The 24,920-nt window shown below is 43.0% G+C and overlaps 1 protein-coding gene across 1 annotated transcript in view; it reads right to left on the bottom strand.

Moving 5' to 3' along the window:
* ABCA13 (ATP binding cassette subfamily A member 13) overlaps positions 1–24,920 on the bottom strand; it is a 415,069-nt gene that overhangs the window by 335,269 nt on the left and 54,880 nt on the right. The window contains exons 8-15 of the mRNA XM_070615568.1: positions 22,335–22,468; positions 18,400–18,564; positions 16,571–16,770; positions 13,762–13,889; positions 12,892–12,992; positions 12,463–12,639; positions 10,479–10,684; positions 9,355–9,494 (exon numbers count right to left, since the gene is read on the bottom strand). Of these exons, the coding sequence (XP_070471669.1) occupies positions 9,355–9,494; positions 10,479–10,684; positions 12,463–12,639; positions 12,892–12,992; positions 13,762–13,889; positions 16,571–16,770; positions 18,400–18,564; positions 22,335–22,468 (1,251 nt within the window). The remainder of the gene's footprint in view (positions 1–9,354; positions 9,495–10,478; positions 10,685–12,462; positions 12,640–12,891; positions 12,993–13,761; positions 13,890–16,570; positions 16,771–18,399; positions 18,565–22,334; positions 22,469–24,920) is intronic.

The following is a 24,920-nucleotide window of genomic DNA, read 5'->3' as shown; positions in this document are numbered from 1 at the left end:
GATGACATTGTTAAGAAGAATGCAAAGACAAGCCAGATCCTGGAAGCAAACATCTGCCAAGCATATATCTGACCAAGGGCTTGTATCTTGCATTCACAAGGGACTTTTAAACTCAATAACAAACACACAACCCAATTTAAAAAGTGGGAAAAAGATTTCAATAGACAATTCATAACTAAAGATATACAGATAGCACATAAGCACAAGAAAAGACAGATGTTCAAAATCATTACTCATAAATGGAAATTAAATCCATAATGAGATACCACCACACACCTATTAGAATGGCTAAGACTTTTAAAACTGACAATACCAAGTGTTGGTGAGAATGTGGAGAGACTGGAACTCTCTTACAGTACTCTTAGGAGTGTAAAATGGCACAGCAGCTTTGAAAGACAGTTTGCCAGTTTCTTAAAAAGTTACACATGCACATACCATATAATCCAGGCATTTTACTTCTAAAGAAAAGAAAGAATATTCCATACAAGACTGTACAAGAATGTTCACAGCAGATTTATTTGCAATAACCAAAAACAGGAAACAAGCCAATTGTGAATTGTGTGGATGGATAGACAAACTGTGATACCTCCATACAATGGAATATTACTTAGCAATAAAAAGAAATGAACATGCTACCACATGAATGAGGCTTAAACTAATTAATTCTAAATAATTTTGCTGAGTAAAAGACATCAAATAAGAGTACATACTGTATAATTCCATTTATGTAAATTTCTAAGAAATGAAAACCAATCAATAGTGACAGCAGATCAGTGGTTGCCTGGGGACAGGAGCAGGGGGCTGGAAGTGACAGCAGCAAGGATTACAACGAGCAAGAGGAAACGTTTGGGAGTGATGGATATGTTCACTCTCTCAAAGGTGGTGATAGTTTCATGGATATATACATATGTCAGACCTAACAAAGTGTACACTTTTAATATGTGGGGTTTGTTGGACGTCAATTATATTTCAATAAACCTGTTTTTGTTTTTAAAGAAAGAAATCCTTCTAACTGACGTAAGTAATTTAACCTGTCTAGCACCTAATTCAGAAGCAAAATTACATGAAACTTGTGCCTTTTATACTTCACTGAGTTCCCACGGAAATAGACTGGCTTTCATTATATATAATTTTATAAATGTTGAAGGGGAAAAAAGCTGGTAACAAGCTTGAAAATTAGCACAGGTGTGTGTGATTAACATCAGGTTAAAAAAAGGTTAATGCTGGGGCTGGCCCCGTGGCCGAGTGGTTAAGTTCGCGGGCTCCGCTGCAGGCGACCCAGTGTTTCGTTGGTTCGAATCCTGGGCGCGGACATGGCACTGCTCATCAAAACCACGCTGAGGCAGCGTCCCACATACCACAACTAGAAGGACCCACAACAAAGAATATACAACTACGTAGTGGGGGCTTTGGGGAGAAAAAAGAAAATAAAATAAAATCTTTAAAAAAAAAAAAAGGTTAATGCTACCAGGAAACCAAGCCATATCAAATAACTTTTTTAAACAAAAGAAGAAAACATACTCCACCATAGAAATTCTCTGGCTGTTGTTTGTGATGCATTATCTTTCTGGCACTCATTTCTGTGGAGAAGAAAAGGGGACTAATATCTATTGCATATGCGTACAAGTACCATGCTAGGCATTTTACATACATTATCCTATTTAGTCCTTGTAAGAAACCCACAAAGCAGGCCATAAAACTTCTATTTTACCAAGGATAAAACCGATTATGATAGAAGCCCAGTGACCTGCTCAATAAAATCTGTGTCAGAAGCAATGTTTGGTCCCCAGTCCATCTGCCTCCAAAACCCATGCCAATACACCACACGAGTGCATGCATTATCTCCATGATAAAATTGCACTCCATCATTTAAATAATACAGCAGAATCTCTTTATTAGAATACTTAATTAGTGTCCCTATTTACCACATTCTTACCACGTGCAGTTGGTTTGGTTTTGTTTCTTAAAGGAGAGAGGGAAATACAGAGTGTATAACCTAAAGCTGGATGCCTATCAACAAACTTGTTCTGTTATTATTCATGTAAACCAGAGCTTCTCAAACTTTCTTATGCTTAGAAATCATCTGGGTGTCCTCTTAAAATGCATATTCTGACTCAGTAGGTCTGTGATGGGGCCAAAGTTCTGCATGTCTAGCAAGCTCCCAGGTGATGCTGATGGCGCTGGTCCAGGGACCACACTTTGAGTGGCAGGGATGTAAGTGAAGCAGGTGTGTATAATACGTGCAACACAGGCAAAAAAGAGCCCGTGGTCTACTAATTTACCTCGGTTATTATTCATCTCGCCCTAGTGGTGACTATCCATGTCTTCATATGATAATCAAAATTGTTTTATGCTACACTCTTTACCCAAAGCCTTAATATTTAAGTAAGTTCAGTATGGAAAGATTTGTGAGTTGGAGGTGACTGAAGGGACTAGACCACATAAGTATTTGAACACTCTTCTCTCACAGTTTCTACCCATTAAATTCTCCTCATTCTCCAAGTCCTGGTGCAAACAACTAAAGTCATTACCTGCTTTGTACACCAACACTCTTTGCTGACACTCCATCTCTATTGTCCATCTCTCGCACTAACTGGGGCTCCCTTGGGACTCTCCATCAAGCCATGCGGTCTCCAGTTAAAAGTGGTCCTCATCCTTGTAATGGTTGAACTTCCGCTACAACAGCCTAGTTAAACAGACATCTAGCCTCTTCTTGACTATCTCCAGTAACAGGAAAATGTTGAGGGAGCCCATTCAGATTTTGGAATTCTTTAACTGTTAAAACTTTTCCCTGAAGACTTCCTGTTAAACATGGAAGATCAAACACATGCATTTATCTCCACTCATTTCCAAAACACCACTAAAACGGCACTAGAGAATAAAAAGTGTATAATCCCGTAGATAGAAAGAATGGGAAAGGAAACAGAAGCAGATGAGAGCGATCAACATTGAGGAGGAAGCGAATGAGCAAGGGACGTACGGCAGAGCAGAGAAGCAAAGCTGAAGCCAAAAAGAGGGAAGTTGATTTTCTTCGCAGAGTCTCCAAAAGTCTCACGAATTGTAGGTATAAATGTCTGAATCTAAGTTTGAGCAGTGGAACTGAAACTGGACAGACTGCTTTGGATAAAAATTTTAATAACGAGAAATCCTAACACACAATCTCTCCATCACCCCAGCCAGGCAACTCCTCCTCCCCTGTGTCAGTAGAAGACCAGAGGTTTACAAAGCTGGAGAAATGGAGCTAGACTGGTTCTGACCTTGCAGTACCAGACACATTGACGGTGTGGACGGCACACCATTAGTGGATATGTTAGGGATTAATTCAACCTTTCTATTTCAACAGTGAAGTTCTCATCTCCTCTCTTTTTTCCTGAATGCTGGTAGTCAGGCCTATTCCTTCCAACCCACGCGCTGTTAGCAAGAATTTGGAGAATTCTGCTTTGGAGAAATTGACCCACCCAAGAGGAAAGATGAACATGTCTCCCAACAGCTGGAGATCCCCTCATGGAAAACTGGCTTCTGCCTGATCACCCCAGAGGGAGGCCCTCAGTTGAGAAGCCACCCCTGTGCACATCGCACTTCTCATCAGCATCTCAGCGCCTCATTCTTACACGTGGTTGGGCAGCCGAGCATCATCAGCCCCCGAGGGAGGTTTCCATACGGAAGACAGAGATCACAACAAACAGAAAAAAAGGCTCAGAAGAAACAGAAAATGCCGATACAAACTTTAAAATAAAGGAATATCTCAGGGTGATAAAAGATGCAACAAGAGCAGAAAGCTATTTTTAATGAATCTCCTCAGAACAAGAATATTCTTGGAAATTTAAAATATGATTGAAAATTTTTAATTAAATAGAAGTGTTTTAAAATAAACTGAGGAAATATTCCAGAAATTTGAAGAGAAAATATTCTAAAAGATTATGAAGTTAGAGGATCACTCAAGATGTTTACCTGACGCCTACCAGGAATTCTCAAAAGAAAAGAGATAATGTCGGGTTTGAGACTATCAAAGAAACGTTACAAACACATTTTCCAAAATGCTTATTTTCAGGTAAAAATGACCCACTGCATACACAACACAGTGTATTTTTTTTAAGTCAAATACTAACTTAAGTCTTCATGAAATTTCAGAATACTGGGACTCAAAGAATCCTAAAATCTACCAATGAGAATGGGCAAAAAAGGTATATATAAAGGATTGAGAGTCTTAACACGAAGAGTTTCTCAATAGGAACACTATAAGCTAAACATAGTTTTCAAATTTTTCAAGCTGTGACACATAGTGAATAAAAATAGTTGTCAGGTACACTGGGGTCCTTAGAGAGTGTGGCTCACAGCTGAAAGCCATCGGCTCAGAGGCTCTGGTCCTGCCTAAAACACTCACGCACTGAGGGGATCAGTCCATAGCCCCGATATGTCAGAGTATGAAATGCAAACTAATTTCAGAGTTACATTTTTATACTCAACTAAATTACCAATCAAGATCAAGACTAAAGGAAAGACATTATCAAACATGCAAGATCTGAAAACTGGGTTTACCTCCAGTGTCCTCTGAGGAAGTTACTGGAAGACATGCTTCTCTAGAACAAGATTGTAAACCAAGGAACAGAAAACACAGAATTCAGGAACCAGGACTCCAACACAACACAGAAAAGCAGAGAAGGGATCCCCAGGAGGAAGGTAAGGGGGTTCCCAGGAAGGGGTTCCCAGTCCTAGAGGACCACCAAATGACAACTGGAGTATGAACACTGAAGAGGGCCAAGCCAACAGGAAAAGAAAGGAGGACACTTAGAGACCATCTGATATTTTCTAGAATATTGATATTAGAGTTTATAAGTTTTGAAGGCTTGGGTTAAATGCATAGAAAACTATCAAAGGAAATCTACGAGACATTACTGACTCAGGAAAAACAGAAGAGGATGTAAGAAAGCATATGTAACTGGTTTGCCACACAACTCAGATACGAACACTATTCACATAGACATAGCTCTGTATACCCTTAGTGTTGAATTAACCAGAATGTGATGAAACAACACTGGTAAGGTGGAGGAGGAGAAATATGTAAGGAAAAGAGGGGCATATAAAAGTAGTCCTCACTTTCCACAGTGGGAAGTCATTAAAAAATAGCAAACTATAAAAAAGCAAGGACTGGAACAGGCACAGTATTTAGAAATGAAAAGGTCAAAGTGCTGAGCTAAATGAGGCTGCCTCTTAAGAGAAGAATGAGAGTGGAGGGGACAGGGCTAATTCTGACCTCAAAACTCTCACCCACTGGTTTGCGTGCTTCTACCTTGTAGAAACGTGGAAGTGGTTTTCTCTCTAAAGCACCTGGCCCCAAGTAACATGGCCATGACACACCAAGGAATGTATACTTAATATTTATTCTTCATTACATACTTATGTATACCTAACGTGTTCCACACACTATCTCAAGTATTAACTATTTAATCCTCATATTATTATATTTATTTCTAGAGGAGGAAACTGAAGCTTCCAAATCATATGGCTGGCCAGTGGCAGAGCCAAGATTTCAAACTAATCAGACTGATCGCAGCATCCAAGCTCTTTACCATCTCGCTATTCACCCTCTAAGAGTTTGTCAAGGCTCAACCATCAAGCCATAAACAGAAGCTTTCCTCTGTCCCCCACATGTTAGGGACACATCCACTTTAAAGACTAAACTGAAACAGGCAGTTCCGCATGTGGCAGGCTAGACTGTTTCAGTCTAGACATCTAAACCTCGAGAGGAGGGGTCAAAAGATTTTTAAAATCTGTTTGAAAGGTATCAGAGAGCTTACAAGGCAGTAGGAGTCTGTGGGGCCAGCATCCAGAAGAAGAAGGAAGTCACGAGGCCCAGAATTTGGAGCCATTTTTCCACTGAAGGCAAGTGCTACTTCCAAACGCAAAAGCAAGGGCTGAGAGGCTGAGAAAGCGAACAGAGCTTCCAAAAGTCTCACAAGACCAGGAAAGAAACTGGAATTCAGGGGCAGCTGAGGAAAAAATGCCTTTGGTAAACACCATGGCTTCAGGTTGGGAATCCAGAGGGTTACACCCTAGTAGTCAGAGCAGACAAGAAATACACCAGCTCTCGCAAACACGGACACCATGCTTACAAAGAGTTCAATTTCTGGCTGAATTAGGATATGTCTTTTCCCTAACTGCCTGTCAGAAACAAAAAAAGCCTGTCTGAAGGATGAAAACATCATCCAGAGTATCAAATTATCTCCATACTTTTTTAATGCATAATGTCTGGAATGCAGTCAAAAATAAGCACATATAAAAACACAATAAGAAGTGATAGAAAGAAGAAAAACATACAATAGAAACAGAAACCCAGAAGATCAAGTTTTTGGAGTTAACAGGTATAGATTTTAATAAACGCCGCAAAAAAAAATCAAATAAAAATTCTAGAACACATTACAATAACTGAAATTGAGAAGTAAAGGAATAAGTTTAATAGTACATTAAAGGCATTTTTAAGAAAGAGTTGGTGAACTAGGACGTAAGACAGAGAAAACCGTCTGGACTGAAGCATAGAGAGAAGAAAAAGGAGGAAAAATACAGAAAAAAAAAGAGAGAGAGGCCACCTTTGCCACTTCTACTCAACATAGCTCTGAAAGTCCCAGCTGGGGCAACTAGGCAAGAAAAAGAAATTAAAAGTATCCAAATAGGAAAGGAAGAAGTAAAATCCTCTTTGTTTGCAGATGACATTAGCACATATGCAGAAAATCCTAAATATTCCATACAAAGAACTCTTAGAACTAATAAATAAATTCAACAAAGCTGTAGCATACAAAATCAACACCAAAAAACTATAAATAATCAGAATAGGAAATTAAGAAAACAATTCCGTTCACAATACCTCAAAAAGAATAAAACACTTAGCAGTAAACGTAACCGAGGTGGCTTCCCAGCTGAGTATCTAGTCTCCAACCAATGCTAATATTAATACAGATACTAATATCAGATGATGTAGATTTTTAAGGCAAAAACCATACTAGGAAAAAAGAGTATCATTTTCTAATGATACAAGAACCCATCCAGTAAGAACATAGATTGATTCTAAACTTTTTGTTCCTAATAATATAACCTCAAATTATATATAGTAAAACTGATAAAACAAAGGAAAGCAGACAAATCCACCACCTTAGTTACTATATGAGTAACTGATAGAACAAGCAGATAAGAAATAGGTAAGATATGGATGATTTGGATAACACAGTTAATGTACTTGACCTAATTCATATATATAAACTACTGCACCAACATGACAGAATTCACATTCTTCTGAAGAGCACATTCATTTGCCAAGATCAACCATATTGCCATAAAGCACATCTCAACGAGTTCGAAAGATTGACACATTCAGAGTATGTTCTCTTACTAAAGTAAAATTAGACTAGAAATCATTTTTTTAAAAAGTAACTTGAAAGCCCTCTAAATGTTTGAAAATTAAGTCATGTACTTCTAAATAACAATGGGTCAAAGAAGAAATCACAATAAAAACTAGAAAATTTTGAACTGATTGATAATAAAACTGACATATCAAAATGTGTGGGATATACCCAGAGTTTTGCATAAGGAAAATGTATGGCCTTAAAAGCGTCTATTAGAAAAAAAGAAAATCTGAAAATCAAGAAGCTAGGAAAAGACAATCAAACTAAATTTAGTAGAAGGAAGGAAATAAAGATAAAAGGAGAAATTAGTGAAATGGGAAAGAAATTGTACAGTAGAGAGAATCAACAAAACTCAGTTCTTTGACAACACGAGCTATATCTCTGTAACAGAGCAAGCCTTTGGGCAGAGTTAGGTCCCTAGAGAGCATCTGTCTAAAGCGAAGTGGAGTGGGTAAGCCTACAGGCTCCAGAGTAAGGCTTCCGGGATTTGTTATTCTTGACTTTGACACTTAGTAGTTTTGTGAACTACTCAAGGTAATATAATGTCTTTGAGACTCAGTATTGTCATCTGAAAACAAAGTTGTAGTGGTACCCAACTCATAGGTTGACATGAGGATTGAATGACAATTTCCATAAAACACAACAAATGTTTGTGATTATCAATACTATTGAGACATCTGAACCCAGCCTCTTGCTGATATTGAATGTCATTCTTTGTAGCCTGTTTTTCTGGCAATGGTCACAAGTGGGCAGAAATAAGTGATAAAAAGGAGGACAAGAGGCTGGCCTGGTGGCATAGTGGTTGGGTTCACGCACTCTGCTTGGGCAGCCTGGGGTTTGTGGGTTCAGACTCCAGGCACAGACCTACACACTGCTCATCAAGCCACAAGGCAGAGTCCACATGCAAAGTGGAGGAGGATTGGCATGGATGTTAGCTCAGGGACAGTCTTCCTCATCCAAAAAAAAAAAAAAAAAAGGAACACAAGGTAGTGATGCAGAAAGTTAAGATGTAGGATGAGTATTCAACCCAAGAGGACACGGCCGACTCCCTAGAGATGTTCCCGTTCCCCCAGCACTGCTGTACGAAGTGCAGGGCCTCACAGGGTAACCTGCAGCAAGTGCACAGACCTGACTTGTGGTTGGTAGGTCTGACCTGGAGGGCCACAGAGAGGGGCTTCTCTGGCAGCCTCGAAAAGCAGCAGTTCAAGGAGGAAGGAAGGAAAGAAGATTAAGTGGACATGGACACAGAAAAGGACAGGAAACTCTCAGCCTGGCCCCAAGTCCCCCAAGTCCAAGATGCAGGTGTTCCAAGGTCACCCCATAATGACAGAGTGTGTACAACACACGGAAAACCAGGGTGGAGCGTGATTCCCAAGGAGAGATGGAAATAAACAGCTCTAGACCAGGAAGAGTCAGAAATGCAAGTATCACTCTGCTAGCATCTTCTCAAAAAAGAGGGCCTTTGGGGGAACAGAATGATTTCCTGTGAGTCATGTAGTTGTGAATTTATAAAACTCATATTTTAGGGAATTTTTGGTTTCATGAGGCTAGCAAGAGGGGCTCATTCTCAACATGGGCTATTCTCCCCAGTGTACGGGGGGACCCAATGCTAAGTGAAGGGAGAGGGCCCCACATGTGGTACATCTGGACCCCTGGGCAGGGTCAGGATAGGTCTGCACAGTTAAGTATTTATGAGCCAAACAGGACAGTTTTGCAGAGTAAAGTGGTCACTGTTGGACTGTGCTGGGATAACCTGGCAGTCAAACTAGGACTTCCGGTCAGCCTTGCTGTAAGTGATGGGAGGAAACTGAACGTCGTGATCACAGCAGCAAATGGTGTTTGGCGAGCCTCCATTTTAAGCACCCCTTCACCAAAATAGATCATCTCTTAGGAAACCACGTTGCCACATTTAAGGGGAAAAACACTCACATTCCTGTAGTTAAGACAACTGGCTTACCCAACTGACTGTTCTGGAAACTTCCCTGCAAATTCACACTTCGAGCCACTTCACAGGTCTTCCTGATAAGTTCTGTGAAGGCTTTCCAGGAGTAGGTCTGTTCCAAGGACAACTGTGCTTTTTCAAGTGTATGAAATATCCTGCAGTCAAAAAGAATCCAGAGAAAACTAAAATTTAATAATAGTTTTCCAAAAGACCAATCCTTACAAATTCGTCTAAATACAAATACATACAAACGCCTGGCAGTCCACTTATGTCAGAAATTAGAATCTTTGAAATAGTTTTCTTAATATACATTTGTTAAACAAAGAATTCCCCATCTGGCTTAAAAAATGAGGGAAAATCACTTTTGGGAATACACAAAATATAAGACACAACAAATCAAGAGAGAATAAAGTGGAAAACTAAAGGCTACAATATGAAATGAGTGTTGAGGCTAGGAAAAATACATTCCCCATTTGACATATTTGACTATGAACTTCCTAGCAGCCAAGGAGAATGAGAATTGATCACACATATAATTCCCAATGACATAAAATAAAAACAAGGCAAATTTTCTGGAGAAACACAGCTCCCAATAGAAGTCGCCCATTGGTAGTTAATGCAAGAATCCGAGTAACGTAATAAACAAGAACCTTGTCCTTATCCACACCTTGGACAAAACAATGGTCCTAGATTTCTTGTGAAAGATTAAGCCAATAGTTAAACTTTAAAGGAACTGTTTAACATTTTGTATTTTTAGATGCTCTCCAATAGTACCAAATAGGTTAACCTTTTTTTTTTCCCCCTGAGGAAGATTTGCCTTGAGCTAACACCTGTTGCCAATCTTCCTCTGTTTTATATGTCAGCTGCCACCTCAGCATGGCCATTGATAGATGAGTGGTGTAGGTCCGCGTCCGGGAACTGAACCTGGGCTGCCAAAGCAGAGCACACCGAGCTTAACCACTAGGCCACCGGGGCTGGCTCAGGTTAATTTTTTTTAAAATAAAAAAAATTAAACATCTCTTTATTCTATTCGTTAGAAATAGAATATACTATGTTGACCTGTTGCTTGAGTAGAAGGAAGCAGTTGGAATCATTTGGTTTCCAACCCTTCAGAAGTTTTCCATCAAACACATACTTACACTGTGGAGGTAAGCTGGTGCTTACAGTCACCAGAAAAGCCACTTTTCCCAGGTGAGACATCGGCTCCCAGCAGCCGGAAGAGCCGAGTACAGGAAATGTCCACTTCCGACAGCTGCGTCTCCAGTTCCCGCCAGCCCAAATATCCTTCAGGTACCGAAACCGGCATGTTTGTGTGCCCAGTAACGACCTCTTGCAAAAGATGATCCTTATCAGGAGAAGATACATAAAGCTTGTAACACGTAAAGCAATTAAATGTGGGTACCTGTGATGCGGCCTTTATCTACTCTCACGGAACAAGGGGTCCGCTTGAACTGTGCATCAAACACTGTGCCCTGTTGTACTGTGATCACCTAAGTAATAGTCCTAGCCTGAGTCTTTACTAGTGCTTGAGTGAATAGACCAAAATAAAGCCCCATCCGGTAATGGGGCAGAAGGGACCCATATGTCCCTCCAAATGCTCCCAATGGACCAGACCTCCTGCTAGTCACGCTCTTGGGATTCCCCTCCCACAATTAATCTAGGCTGGGCTGTGACTCACGTTAATCAACAAAAGGCAGCAGGAGTGACCTGTGCCCGTTCCAGTCCTGCCTTTCTGAGGAGTAGCAGCCCCCACGCCCACTATCTTGCCTGGGATCCCCCTGACTGCCACATGAGAAGTCTGACTGCTCTGCTGGGAGACCACATGGAGAGGCCACAAGGAGAAGAGAGACCCTGAGACTCAAGAGGAGAAAGGCAGTTCCAGTCACCCTGGTGTCCCAGCTGAGCATCCAGACTCCAGCCTCACTGCCATCTGACTGCCACCACAAGAGAGATGTCCAGTAAGACCTCAGAAGAACCACCCAGCAGAGTCATGAGAGATAATAAAATGTGTTTTGTTTTAAGCCACTGAGCTCTGGGGTGTTTGTTAGTGATAAACAACCTCAGCCCCATCAGAAAGGCTACCTCATGTATATATAGCCTGTGAATACACTCTCACCACCAGCAGGTGCTGCCAGGTCCCCACTCTGTGGGGCGCTATGAGTAGGCTGTATAGACACAGAAATGTGGGATGGGCTTTCAGCCAGCAAAGAGCTCACAAACCCAGGGCAGAGAAGCAACTGTGCAAACAGGTAATGTTTTATCGTGCCTGCATGCCTTTCACACACTTTCCCTCTGCCTAGAATTCTCTCCTGATTTCTCCTTGCTTCCAAATCGTACACCTGCTTTAAGGTCCACCAACTCACTTGGAAGGACCCCCAGATGATGCACTCTGCACACCGTGGCTGCCTGCCCTCTCAGCCAGGATAGCGTCTTCGTGTCCAGCACATCATTGCAACTGAGTAGGTGCTAAGAAAGCGTTGGTTGGATTGAACTATGTACACACTACTATCTCAATTTTCTTTTTGCTTTGACATCATTTTTGTTTCACTAGTTTCATTATTTCATTGGTTTCATTTATAAGGAAGAAGACTAAAAATTAAACAGGTAATTCTGAGAACAAAATGGACTACAAAAAAGATGAATGCTATAATTTTTGGTTCTCAGTAAGAAACATATGGGCTGAACATAATTATCTTTACTAACAATTGCTCGGCATCTTGCAGTCCTGAGTGTGTCCTGCAGGGACATGAGAATAACAGGCCTTTCAAAGCCTCTGGCCACTAGGAGCAACAGCTTTGCTCTAAGCTGACTGATCGCCAAAGATATTCCTCCTCTCTTCTTAGCATTTATGCTAGAAATGGAGCAGAACAGGGAACCTGCATCCAGGGTGGCACGGTTTGAAAGCGTGGGGTGCTCTTTGGGAAACCTGTTTAATGTCAAGTAGATTTTGGCTGGATGGGTGGCACACAACATCCTACGGCAGACAGGAGGGACGGAACCCAGGGGCAGCTGGAATCTGCTGATGTCAACACCTGCCTTGGAAAATCCTGGGTTAAATACTAGCATAACCTTGAAAATGAGCCCAGTGGTGCTCTTGGAAGTGATCAAATGGTGGATACTTACAGCATCCTCTACTGAGTCAAGTAGCTTGTTTAAAGCACAGGTCTCACTGGAGGAATTGTGACGACACACAAGTCCCCAGAGGCCCTTCCAGATGCTGGAGTTCCCAGGACGCAGCAGGGCCTCCCTCTCAGACAAGCATCCATTTGGGCACATGTCGGTAGCATTCTTCATCAACAACTAAAAGATAAATGAGAGCAGGAAGGAGGGAACATTTAGAAAGGCTTAGACACCCTCTCCAAGGGCTAGAGAACTACAAACAGAAGTCAGAGGCGATCAAAATTTTACATAAAACATAAAGTTCTTTGAAAACTTGCCTATTGTTCTCTTTATTTTCCTAACAATTCACAACAGCAGCAAAACTGAATATTGCATGAGCTTCTTGAATGTTTTATCAAAATTGTTTATCTGTAATCCTGTGTGGTGCTTTACCTGCTTTAACTCCCAAAACAACACGTCCTTCCCCAGTTTCAATTGGTCAGGTCCACCCAGGTTAGAGTCGTTAGCGGACGCCTCGAGGCGAATGAGGACTTCTGTAAGATCAACAGACGGATTTATTATTATTCGCCTAAGGTAGGCTTTTCCAAGCTTGACTTCTACACGCGCCCATGAATCAATAAACTGAATCCTGAAAACATGCATTTCAGCGACTTGGACCTGGTATCATACATTTTATTATCATCCCGAGAAAGGAAAACTGAGAATAATCAGCACAATTACATTTCATCTTTTCTGAAGACGCATGAGGATGGAGTCGTAGTTACAAGAGAGTTTTACTTCAAAAGCAACAGCCTCCTCATTTCTTCTCTCTCCACCACGAGAGGGTGAGAAGACTCCAGCCTACCTGGCGCACACTTGGCCACCCCTGAGGCAGGCAGAAAAGTAACACCACCATAGTCAGTGGAAGTTCAAAGAAGGGCATTCTGTGAACAAGGAGGGACATGCTCTCCATGCCCGACGCCAAGGAGCAGGAGAGAGAACAGAACAAGGCTGACTCAGAGCGATGTACCCTGGTCCCTTTCCAGCCTGAGCATCATGGATGCTGGTGTGGCCGTGAAGGTCAACCCATGGTCCTCAGAAATCGCCTGTCACAGCCCCATGTGGGTTGGTCAACAGTGAAGAGAAGGATGCACTCTTGACTGTGACAGCGTTATGTATTCAGCCTTGGTGTGCTGTATTCAAAACTCCCCAGGGGCATCACGGCTAAGCATATATACGTATGTAACATCAGCATAACATCTCCAAATTTGCCAAACATTTGCTCCTCATGAGTTGGTGACAAATACACCAGAGCTAGTTTACCTTGGACAAAGTGTAACTTCTGGGCCATAGCATTCCTGAGAGCTCCATCAAGCTGAAGCAATCTCTTCAGAGCAGGCCACTGGGGCAGGTTTTGGAGAATGTTCTGCAATTGCCGTAGATGCAGTAATCTGAAGGCAAAAATAAATAAATGAAAGAAAATGGAAAGCAGTTCAATGTGCCACCTAGGAAAAAGAAAATTCTGATCCCAGGACAATATTCCACTGCTCTGGAATTGCCTTCCTAGACCAAAAGTCCCACTTCACCACACACACCTATAACCATTTTCTAGACAGATTGTACTGCTCAAATTGGGGATTTGGAAATACTTTTAGACAATTAATATGGATTAAACATTTTTTTACCCAAAAACAGCAAAGTATATTCCTAGTAGCATGTAAAAGAGGTGAGAGTTAGGATAAAGTTCCAGGTGAGATTTAAAAACATTTGCCATGAAGCCTCCGGTTATTAGTTGCTGAAAAATATTTTAAGAGTTTCAGAATGTCGAGATGGTGTGTGGTGGAGTACAGGACACATCCAAGCAGTCCCAGTGGGGGAGAATTAGCAGCAGCCGTAAGATTCTCAGAGATCCAGGAAGGACAACCAGCCAGGCAGCTTGATGCCTACAGCCCAGGGGGACAAGGCAAACAGGGTCCAGACGTCTTGCAGACACAGAAGGAGCTTCCAAGCTGGGCCAGCTGCAGAGACTCCATGTTGCCCTGGGAAGCCAGGCAGAAAGTCACTGGGGGAATACTTCAAGCTACCCAGCGGGAGCAGCAGCTGCCTTCCTGCCTGAGTACCTCTGCGTGGAAGACAGAGAGGGCTGGAGGGGTGCTGCTTCTCTGGGCTCCAGCCTGTAGAGGAGGAGGAAGTCTTACACGGGAGGATGGAGGAAACAACCCAGAAGAGCAGCTGGAGAGAAAGTGACTCTGAGAATGAGAGGAAATTGTAAAATTAAAGTTCTACTGCAAAAATAGTGGAATTAACTAAAGAGACCACAGATTCTGGAAGGAATGTACGAAGGGACATCAGCATAGGAGAGGCAGTGAGTCTGTAAAGAAGAGGATAGAGGAATAGAGGGGTGAGTTTAGAAGGAGGGATAAGAGTTGAGAGAAGGCCAATGTTTGTGAGCATCCACTAAGTTTGGCAGATTATCAACACAGGGTCTCCGTCAGTCAGTCTCCATGGTAGCCCCACAAAGTGGGCGGATCATTCTTTCTTTATAGGTAAAACCCAGGGCCACTGGGGAGTCCTGTGTTGAGCCTCCAGCAGACCAAGGGCTTGATAGCCAGAAAATGCCATCAGCCTATGGGGAGGCCAAGCCCATGGAGACTAAGGGGCCAGAGCTGGACCATCACAGACTTGCTTGGTATTGAGATAGCCCCTTGTATTACCCATAACAAAAGTGTGTGCAAGTAGAAATGCAGCTTCAGAGGGCCAACTGCTGGCCCGGCGCACACAGCAGGCGGGGCAAGGCTCTCATCTCCCAACCCTGAGTGTGTGCAGAAGTATGTGTGCGGTGGGGAAAGCTCGGGCCGCGCACTCTTGGTACTTAGTGCAGTGTAGCCTCCAATGTCCCTCAGCTAGCCCTGAACAAGCTAAGAGCCAGGGAGAGTTTCCTGGGGCTTTCAGAGCCCTGGTCTGTCCAAGCGCAGGCCAGACCCTGGGTGAGAGTGCCAGGACGCACTGGAGCTTTATGGGATCATTAAGATGACCTAAGGTGGTATCTCTATGAACATGCATTCAGTAACAGAGATGTTATCTTAGAACAGTTTCAAAACAGATAATCCAAGCAGACAAGCAGGAATGTTTTCAATCCCCTCGAGGCAATGCCCTGCATTTGAAGTTCAGGGATGACAGAATGCTTTGTCCCTGCCCTTAGTCCAGCTAATTGCTATAAGGTATCTGCTTCTGGCTCCTGACATCGCTCTCCGACAGTTTGTATGGCCTGGCAGGGAACTGCATTGCTGTCCCCATCACTAGCACCCACGTGCTCCAGCGCAAAGTAAAAGTTGGGAAACTGGATCTTCAAAAGCAAGATCCTGCCTTCTAACTGGGTTCCAGAAAAAGTGAAAGAGTTGGAAATGTTTAGATTTATTATTTGTTATGTTTTACATCATAAAAACATAAGATAGCCCCAACAATTGTGACAGAAGAATTCTCTTCTCATGCCACATAGGAGGCAAGAGTTTCTGTGACCCATAGTTTGAAACGAACCCTTTTGAGACAATATTGAGGAATCTTATTGTTCTCTTCTGAGGAGAGCCTTAACTTGGGCAGGAGCATAATAAGATTCATCGTTACTCCAAATGGCCACACTCACTGAAGAAGAAGATCCTTTATCACAAGAGAAAGACCACGTTGGTGAATCAATTCTGGTTACCTTACAAATGAAGAAGCCACAAGTTCCACTTTTCACACTTCTGAAATATTTATGGACCTTATATAAACATTTCAACTATACAAAAAGTTTAAATAAATACAAAAACAGGTAGTTCCTTACATAAAAGTACCTCTAAAATGTTTTTGTTCATCTTTAAACAAATGTCAAATACATAAAACCTAAAATCCAAAATGCTGACACCTTCTCCAATGTCATTCCCCCATTAGAGTGTTTTCAACATCTGAACAGGCACCTGGATGACCGCAAAACTCCGTGGCGGTCCGCAATACAAGCCTTGCCTTTTCCAGCTGCTAGCTGGACACTCATTGTCTAGTTCTACAGAATACATTCCTAACACACTCATCACTCACTTTTCAAAATTCAGGGTGGTCTAGCCTAACCAATATCAAGGAGGAAAATGTGCCTTACATCTTCGGAGATGTCTGGTTGCCTCTTGGGCCACCTGCTGCGAAGCTATCATTCAGGAAGAGAAGCGCAGTGTGCAGAGCTTCTGCCACCTTCCACGGCTCGCTCTCTTCCTGAAACTGACTCCTCACGGCCTCCAGACTGTGACTGGTCCCTGCGAGCACTCGCTGACACAGGCTGCCCTTCTGCCACCGATCAAACACCTACACAGTTAGAAACAAAACGCCATTATCAATAACAATGGGTTAGAAATAATAGTATTTAGTTAAAAACATTAACAGACCATTCTAGACGACAGATAGCCCATCTTGATGTTGTTGACGGATTGAAATGTCTGTTACTTGAATTATGATTGAATTTCCACTCAGAAATTAATGGTTACAAATGGCAACAATGGATGCAAGCAATTTTTAAATTGGGTCTTATTTCTCTCTTTCCTTCCTCCATCCAGTTCCCACAAGATAAGATAGTAACACACATTTCTAAACAAGTGACATATGCTTTAAAAACTAAACGGACATGTTTGGGATAGTATAAGTACATTCATATACTTTAAAATTATATCATCACTAACACATAGTTATTAACTACCATTTTAGGTCATGGACTTTGGGATAATGATACTAAAGGCAGTTAGTGTTGTAGCTTATCATCAATATCACACCAAAATAGATCGCTCATGCCCAAATCATAAAGCGCAGGGAACTGCATGATGAGCAAATGCTTATTTGTGTGAAATAACCCTGAATTAACCATGAGTTTAGGTGACCCAGAGGATGCGCAAAGCGAATGTGTCTACCTGACCATGTCCCATGCTGGTCAGTCAGTTCAGTGCTGTCCCTTGATCATTTTAGTGCCAAATAAATTTAGTGCCACCAGACGGACAATCACACCTTCATTTTTCTAGTATCCACTATTTGAGATTTTGATCTTTATCGGTGACACACATTAGGGCACAAACAGTTTAAAATGTGTGGGTTTTGAGGAAAACATATGATGGGAAATGTAATGCCCATAAAGGGCATGGAGAGTGATCATCACATGGGCCCCTGTCTCCACAGCCTCCCTGAAAAGCACAAGGCTGGGAAGGGGCCAGGGCCCCCCGGGCTTCCGAGGCCGTCATAGAATCACTGTGGTGCTCTGCGCCGCACCAGCCGCTCCGTGAAAACAGACCACAGCCTTCTTTCTCATTGCTCCCCTTTAATTCACAGTCACTGTCTGGGCACAGCCAGTGTCAGACAAAACCACAGCAAAGGGACAGGCCAGTGGGCACCCCAAGTACTCTGGGGTGCTGAATCCCTGCACTCACGAACCAGAGGAGGGGTCAGAGCAGCCCAGTGGAAACCCCACAGGCCAAAAATAGATGGTGGTTTTTGTAATTGCCTCGTGCACGTTTAAGTCTAAGACGGACTTTCTGGTGACATTTGTGTTGAGGGCCCAGCGAGCTGAGGCCGATGGATGCTCATGGGAGAAAGGGCACATATGGCCAGCACGTGGGGCTCCTAAGGCCTTTCCTGGGAAGGACATGGAATGAAATAGTGAACAGGGGGCGGGGGGAGTGAATGGATTTGTGGGTTCAAAGCTTCAGTCACCACGATGAAGAAGCTCCAGAGATCTTCTGCACAGCCTCGTGTCCGTAGTTCACAATACTGTATTGTACACTTGAAAGTCGGTGAAGAGGGTAAATCTATATTAAATGTTCTTACCAAAATAAGATAAAATAACAAAAATAAACAAAATCACAGTGAAAGATGCAGGAGGAAAGTGAATGGGGTTGCACACACGTAGAAGTGGTGCACGCCGGGACAGATGTGTTCTGATGTGGGCAGCACCTGTTTGTAGAGCTGCAGCCAGCTGACGGCACGGATCAGATAGTTTTTGGCCGCTGACCACCTGGGGTGACAGTGTCCGGGGTGACCTTCTCTGTCAGCTTCATCCTCGGAGGTGTGGGACAAAACTGAACACACCATCCACTCGAGTGAACCATCTGTCGGAATCTGGCAACGATATGAAAACTATTTAGAAGTCAAGCTTTTTATCCTAGAGTGTTCCTTCTAAGAACAATATCACAATCTTGCCAAAGGAAAAGCTCCAACACGTGCTTGATTGAAGAAGTAACAGGCTGAGAAAGTGTCACTTATAACATCTGTGTGAATGTGCCTTGAGGGAAGGCTTTTGGAGTTGAGGAATAAATGGATTATATTTTTCAAGAGAGTCCACAAGCAGTGGGAACAGCCGTTTCTCCAGGCTGAGGATGCGGGGATGAATCAAATATCCTTCATTTTCACTCTTTGGCCAAAAGCAAACACGGGCCAGCCCAGATTAATGGACACCCGGGACTAACAGAGTTGCTTTGCCAGAAACATTTCTTTTCTAATTATCAAACATGGATTAAGTTGGAAGGATTCAAATTGGAGTTCTGGGTCAGAAATTGTTCAACATTTTTGAGCCAAATCGTTATTTCTGTAAATGAACTTCCACACGCAGTTTTTCTAACATTGCTCTATAAAAATACTTATGTTCGTGGTAGAATGAACCACATTCCCCTATTATATAGTTTTACAATAATTGTGGTGTCACCTTTTAGAAATTCTATCGATGGCAATGATTAAAAAGCATTAGGGGCCAGCCCGGTGGCGTAGTAGTTAAGTTCGTGTGGCCCACTTCAGTGGCCCAGGGTTTGTGGGTTGGGATCCCGGGCACAGACCTACACACTGCTCATCAAGCCATGGTGTGGTGGCATTCCACAAAATATAGGAAGACTGGCACAGATGTTAGCTGAGGGACAATCTTCCTCAAGCAAAAAGAGGAAGATTGGCAATAGATGTTAGCTCAAGGCCAATTTTCCTCACCAAAAGAAAAAGAAAAGAAAAAAAGCATTAAAGCCTCATTTGTTCCCTTTGTAGTTTCCTTAAGGATCCAGATTAAAAATATTCACTTGTGACTATCAAGTCACAAAGCCACTTGGACCGTCACAGATTTTGTTCTGGTTTTTTTTTTTCCTTTAATTAAAAAAATGTCTGGGGCCAGCTCCGTGGCTGAGTAGTTAACTTCCTGCGCTCCACTGCAGCGGCCCAGGGTTCAGATCCTGGGCGCGGACATGGCACCGCTCATCAGGCCACATTGAGGCAGCGTCCCACATCCCACAGCTAGAAGGACATGCAACTAAGATATACAACTGTGTACGGGGGCGTTTGTGGAGATAAAGCAGAAAAAAAAAAAAAAAAGATTGGCAACAGTTGTTAGCCCAGGTGCCAATCCTTGAAAAAAAAGGAAGATTGGCAACAGTTGTTAGCCAAGGTGCCAATCTTTAAAAAAGAAAAGAAAAATGTCAGCAAGTATCATGTATCCTAATAGAGAAATAAGGCCCAGTCCCTGGCCTGAGGACTGGCATGGTCTGTAAGCCATCAGGTTCCTGGGATGCATGCTACCACAGAAGGTCGCAGGACAGGAAGGCAGAGGTAGGGGTGAGGTCGTGAGGGTTCCACAAGGTCATTAGACAGGAATCATTTTTTAACTGGAGAGTGGAAAAAGGAAGAGAGAAAGAAGACTCCAGTCCAGGAGCAGCACATGCAGAGGCCCTGGAAAGTGGCAGTTTCCAGAATCAGGCAGGACTCAGGGGAGGACCTAGGAACCCATTATGATGCCGGCTTTATGTAGGGTGGGAAGCAGGGTAATGGGCCTCCAAAGATGCTCATGTCCTAGTCCCCAGAACCTATGAATATGTTATGTGGTGTGGCAGGACAGAAGTGAGTCTGTAGATGGAATTCAGTTTGCTTATCTGCAGATTTTGAGATGAGATTATCCTGGACTATGAAACAAGCCCAGTGAAATCACACAGGTCCTTAAGTGTGGGAGAAGGAGGCAGCAGAGTCAGAGTGATGCACCATTAGAAAAACTCCACCAGGGGCCAGCCCATTGGCACAGCGGTTAAGTTCGCACATTCCGCTTCAGCAGCCTGGGGTTCACCAGTTCAGATCCCAGGCATGGACCTACGCACCACTTGTCAAGCCACGTTGTGGCAGGCGGCCCACATATAAAGTAGAGGAAAATGGTCACAGATGTGAGCTCAAGGCGAGTCTTCCTCTGAAAAAAGTGAAGAATTGGCAACAGACGTTAGCTCAGAGCTTATCTTCCTCAAAAGAAAGAAGAAAAAAAGAAAAACTTAACCAGCCATTGCTGGCTTCAAGGATAGAGAAGGAGTCACAAGCCAAGGAATGCAGCAACCTCTGGAAGCTGGAAGAGGCAAGAAAGCTCCTTTCTTCTCCTTGGAGCTTCCAGAAGGAATGTGGCCATGCAGACACCTTGAATTTACCCTGTGGAGACCCATTTTGGACTTCTGACCTCCACAACTATATGATAAGAAACATGTGATGTTTTAGGCCACAACTTTGGTGGCAATTTGTTATAGCAGCCGTGAGGGACTCATACCTGTGGTACGCAATTTCCACGGAGCTGTATGGACTATGGACACTCAGTGCTATTTCCTGACCATTTTCCTTTTAATTCCAATTTCAAAATGTGTACCTTCTAAAGTAAAAGTTTTATATAGTTTGACTCAAACTATATTCTAAAATAATGAGAAAATTACATCATAAAGTACGAAGAAAATTGGAGTAAAATTCAGCTGACTGGAGTTATTCTGTCTATAACAGTGCATAGGAAACGCCAGGGTCACAATTCCAAATCCTACAGGAGATATATGGTTAATAAAATTGTGCCGGGTGTAAGACAAGAACAGAAAACTGCTCATACTGTGGCCAAGCCTATGACCTGCCTGGCAGTGGGGTTTTTCCAAACACCGTGCCAGCACAGGAGTTAACAGGCTGTGTCCAGGGAAAGCCAGCATCTCACCCTCAGACTAACTGCACAGATCCGGAACCCAAAAGTCAAAAGCAACAGTCTGAACCCTAACAGTGACTGCATTTAACTGTGAAAAGTGCCCTCAGAGAAGTACCAGGTTGTGAGAACTCCGAGAAGTGAGAAAAATCCACACCTTGAGTGTGAACCAAGACCCAACAGGAGAGTGTGGGTTTCTCCAACCATTCAGCATCTCAACCCTGCACTCAGAGATGCGCCAGAAAAGCCCTCACCCAGGAGGCAGTTCTGGAGGAGGGGTCCACACACCGAAGGGAAACAGGTGTGTAGTTCTTTGATCCTGCACTATGCAAAGCCGAAGTGCCACAAATGCACTGAAGTGATGAATGGAAGCTGTGTGGGTAAAGGATCCCTCCCAGAACCTTGGGAACAGCAGCAGTGAACTGGGTCTTAAGGGATCAGCTATCCACCATCTTTATTTTACACAGTTTGCAGAGTGAGGCTTATATCCGGTAAGCGTGGCTGTCCTTTATGACCTCCGCCTCCTGCTCCCCAACTGCCAGCATCTCTTTGCCTGGAAAGCAGTCCTCTCCTCCCCTTTGTGCTCCATCTGGATCCCTGCAACTGCCCACTGCTGTCTCGTCTTCAGAATCCCACACCCTCACCTGAGCTGCCTCCTCCCACTGCTAGTGTTTTGAGCAATAAAGGGACTATTACTTCCAAACTGCCTTTGAGGCTGGGATAAAATGACAAGGTAAGAAGAAAGGGACACTTCTAGAAAAGCCAGACACAGCAAGGGCCCGTCATGCTCAAGGAGCTCAGATTTTAATAGAACTCTCCTGTGCTGCTGCCCTCTCCCACTCCACCACCCACCCTGCCCCAGGAGCATATTCTAGAGTCACTCTCAAGGAGAAATCCAACAGTGTGAGAAGCAGTCAAGCACGTGTACCTCCTGTAGTTCAGCTGAATAATTCAGGATTTGTTCTGCATGACGGTCATCAAAACCAAACCGGAATTTCAGATCAGCCTGGACCTTCTGTGGATCCCATACCAGCTTCCGCAGGGATAGGCTGTATCCTGGTTCTGCAAGATAACCAGTGATTCATATGGTCGGTTGTTTCAACAGTGTGACGTGTCTAAAGTAATTCAGAAAATGATGCCTTTTTCACTTCTAGAGGAAAAGCAAATGAAGATCAAATGCCATTTGGACAATCAAATAGGAGAAGCTAATAGTGGATGCCACAGAGAGTGTGGTCAGATGGCACCCCCTCCCCAGGAAAATGATTGCAAAGATTCTAGGGGTAATCCGACAACGCATTTCAAGAACTATGAAATTCAAGTCATTGAGCAATAAGTTCACTTCTAAAAATCTATCTCAAGAAATCTAATCAGATATATGAAGAAAAAGTAATCTACAGCAATGTTACTGCATTGATTTTATACTGATTAAATATTGAAAACTAGCTAAGCATCTAGCATGGGGGGAAGCATAAATTACGGTATATTCATGGCACAAAATACCAAGGAGTCTTTAAAACCATATTTCCAAAAGTTATTTCAAAACATAAACAAAAGATTCCCTAAAAGAATTAACCAAGGTATAAAGCTCATAAGCTACCCAAATAACCCAAGCATGCCACCCAAGTGGCACACCCAAAATACAACTCAGAGACTCTCCAACGTTTGACAAAATCTGTGGCAAGTGTGGCCTGGCAATGACAAACATGAAAGCATATAAATTCCAAGGTGAACCTTCATCTGAAAACCCAACAACTAGATCGTTTCAGAACATGATTCGACAACCATCTGCTAAGTGCCTACACCTGCTAAGCACCCCAAAACCATTTTCACATGCGTGATCTCATGGCACCTTAAGTTAACACTGTGGGTCAACAGAAAAGGCAAAATCCTGCCACTTAGAAAAAAGAGCCCGGTCAGGGAACTTCTGGAAGGTATTGAAGATGGGGGGGCCCCAGGAATCCAAGACTCCTCACTTCCAGTCTGGTTGTTTTTGCACGATATCAAGAGAAAAAGACTGGCTCTGAGATTTAAACGAGCATTTATTGTGTGTCGAAGAGGCACGAGGCCCTAGGCCAGGCATTTCCCACATCAGGTCTTGGTGAGATCTCCAAAAACCCCACAGGTAGGTGCAGCAATCATGCCCTTTTTGGGGAGAAGGAAGCAGACGTTGAGAGTCACTTAAGGTCACACTTATAGATTAAGTTGTGATTCAAACTCATAAACTCTGATTCCCAAGCCTGAGTTGTAATCACTAATCTCCACTGCTCTCAGAACATATTAGAATTATTCAGAGAATTCCAGAAAGGAGGGGGGGAAATATATGGTAACACCAGTCAATGAATGTGTATAAAACGATAAAATTATTCTAAAAAGGTAAAAGACATCTTGAGTTCTGAAGCTCATTGCTGAATGACAGAGTTCAGAAGACATGGATTAACAATCTCAGTCAGTAACATGACTGGTCCTTTAGCCCAAAGCCACTGACAGGGCCTGTCCCTGTCCTTTCACACACCGTGATCTGCCTATTGGGCCAAGAATTTTTCTTGGAGATAACAGAAATGAAGACAATTTTCAGTTGCCTCTAGAAGTATGTTTTGTAATAGTATTCCATAGCTCTGATTCACTGGAAAATTGATAGAAAATTGCTTACTTTAACTACCTTCCTAACTGTAATTATATTTCCACCTGTAAGGTAAATTGATTGTTGTAATTTGGATGATACACAAAAACTTGAGCTTCCTAATGAGTTTGGTAAAATGAGGTCACTGGAAGATTTCAGTGAGGTATTTTATGTCTCCCACTCCACATCTGGGTTTTGTTCTGAGTATGAGGAATAGCAGTTCTCGCTGGAATTAACTTACAGGAGAAGCAGGTTGAATATTAATGACCTGGCTTCCGTCTGGCAGAGTGTGCAAAGAAACTCCTTTTGTCTATGGGGGTCCTTCCTACACTGAGTCACGAGAACCTGGGGGTGGGATCAGAGTTGATGTAGGATGTCATGTTAGGTGGCTCCAGGGAGCAGGAAAAATCCGGAAGGAATCAGAGAAATCTCTGTATGTAACCATCTCATTATATAGGCCAGGAGACTGAGATCTTCAGAGTAAATGGAAGATAGAGACCACGTAATCCTGGGGCGCCTGATCCCAGGCTTGCCTGCCTCCGATCCACCCCTGATACCTGCCCCAGGAGTACCTTTCTACAACGCAAAGCTAATTCTGCTCCAGCATCCTTCTGTGATCTGGCCTGAGCTCTCTGGATTACCTCCATTACCTGCCATCACCCACTGTACCCCTGACACACTGAATGTCAAACACATGGGCCCTCTCACGTCCCAGAACTTCACATACACTGTTCCTCTTCCTGGCAGTGCTCCCTGGTCTCTTTGATGAATTCCAACTCATCCTTCAAAACTTCTCCTTGAAGTTTTTCCTGGGAAAGATGCCAGATCCCTACACTGTGGCCTTTGTTTTTTCTTTATTGATACATCTCTATCGTTTACTAAACATGACTTTCC

Source organism: Equus przewalskii, chromosome 4 (genome assembly GCF_037783145.1).
Source record: "Equus przewalskii isolate Varuska chromosome 4, EquPr2, whole genome shotgun sequence".
Lineage (NCBI taxonomy): Eukaryota > Metazoa > Chordata > Mammalia > Perissodactyla > Equidae > Equus > Equus przewalskii.
This window is presented reverse-complemented; position numbering and strand designations above follow the sequence as displayed.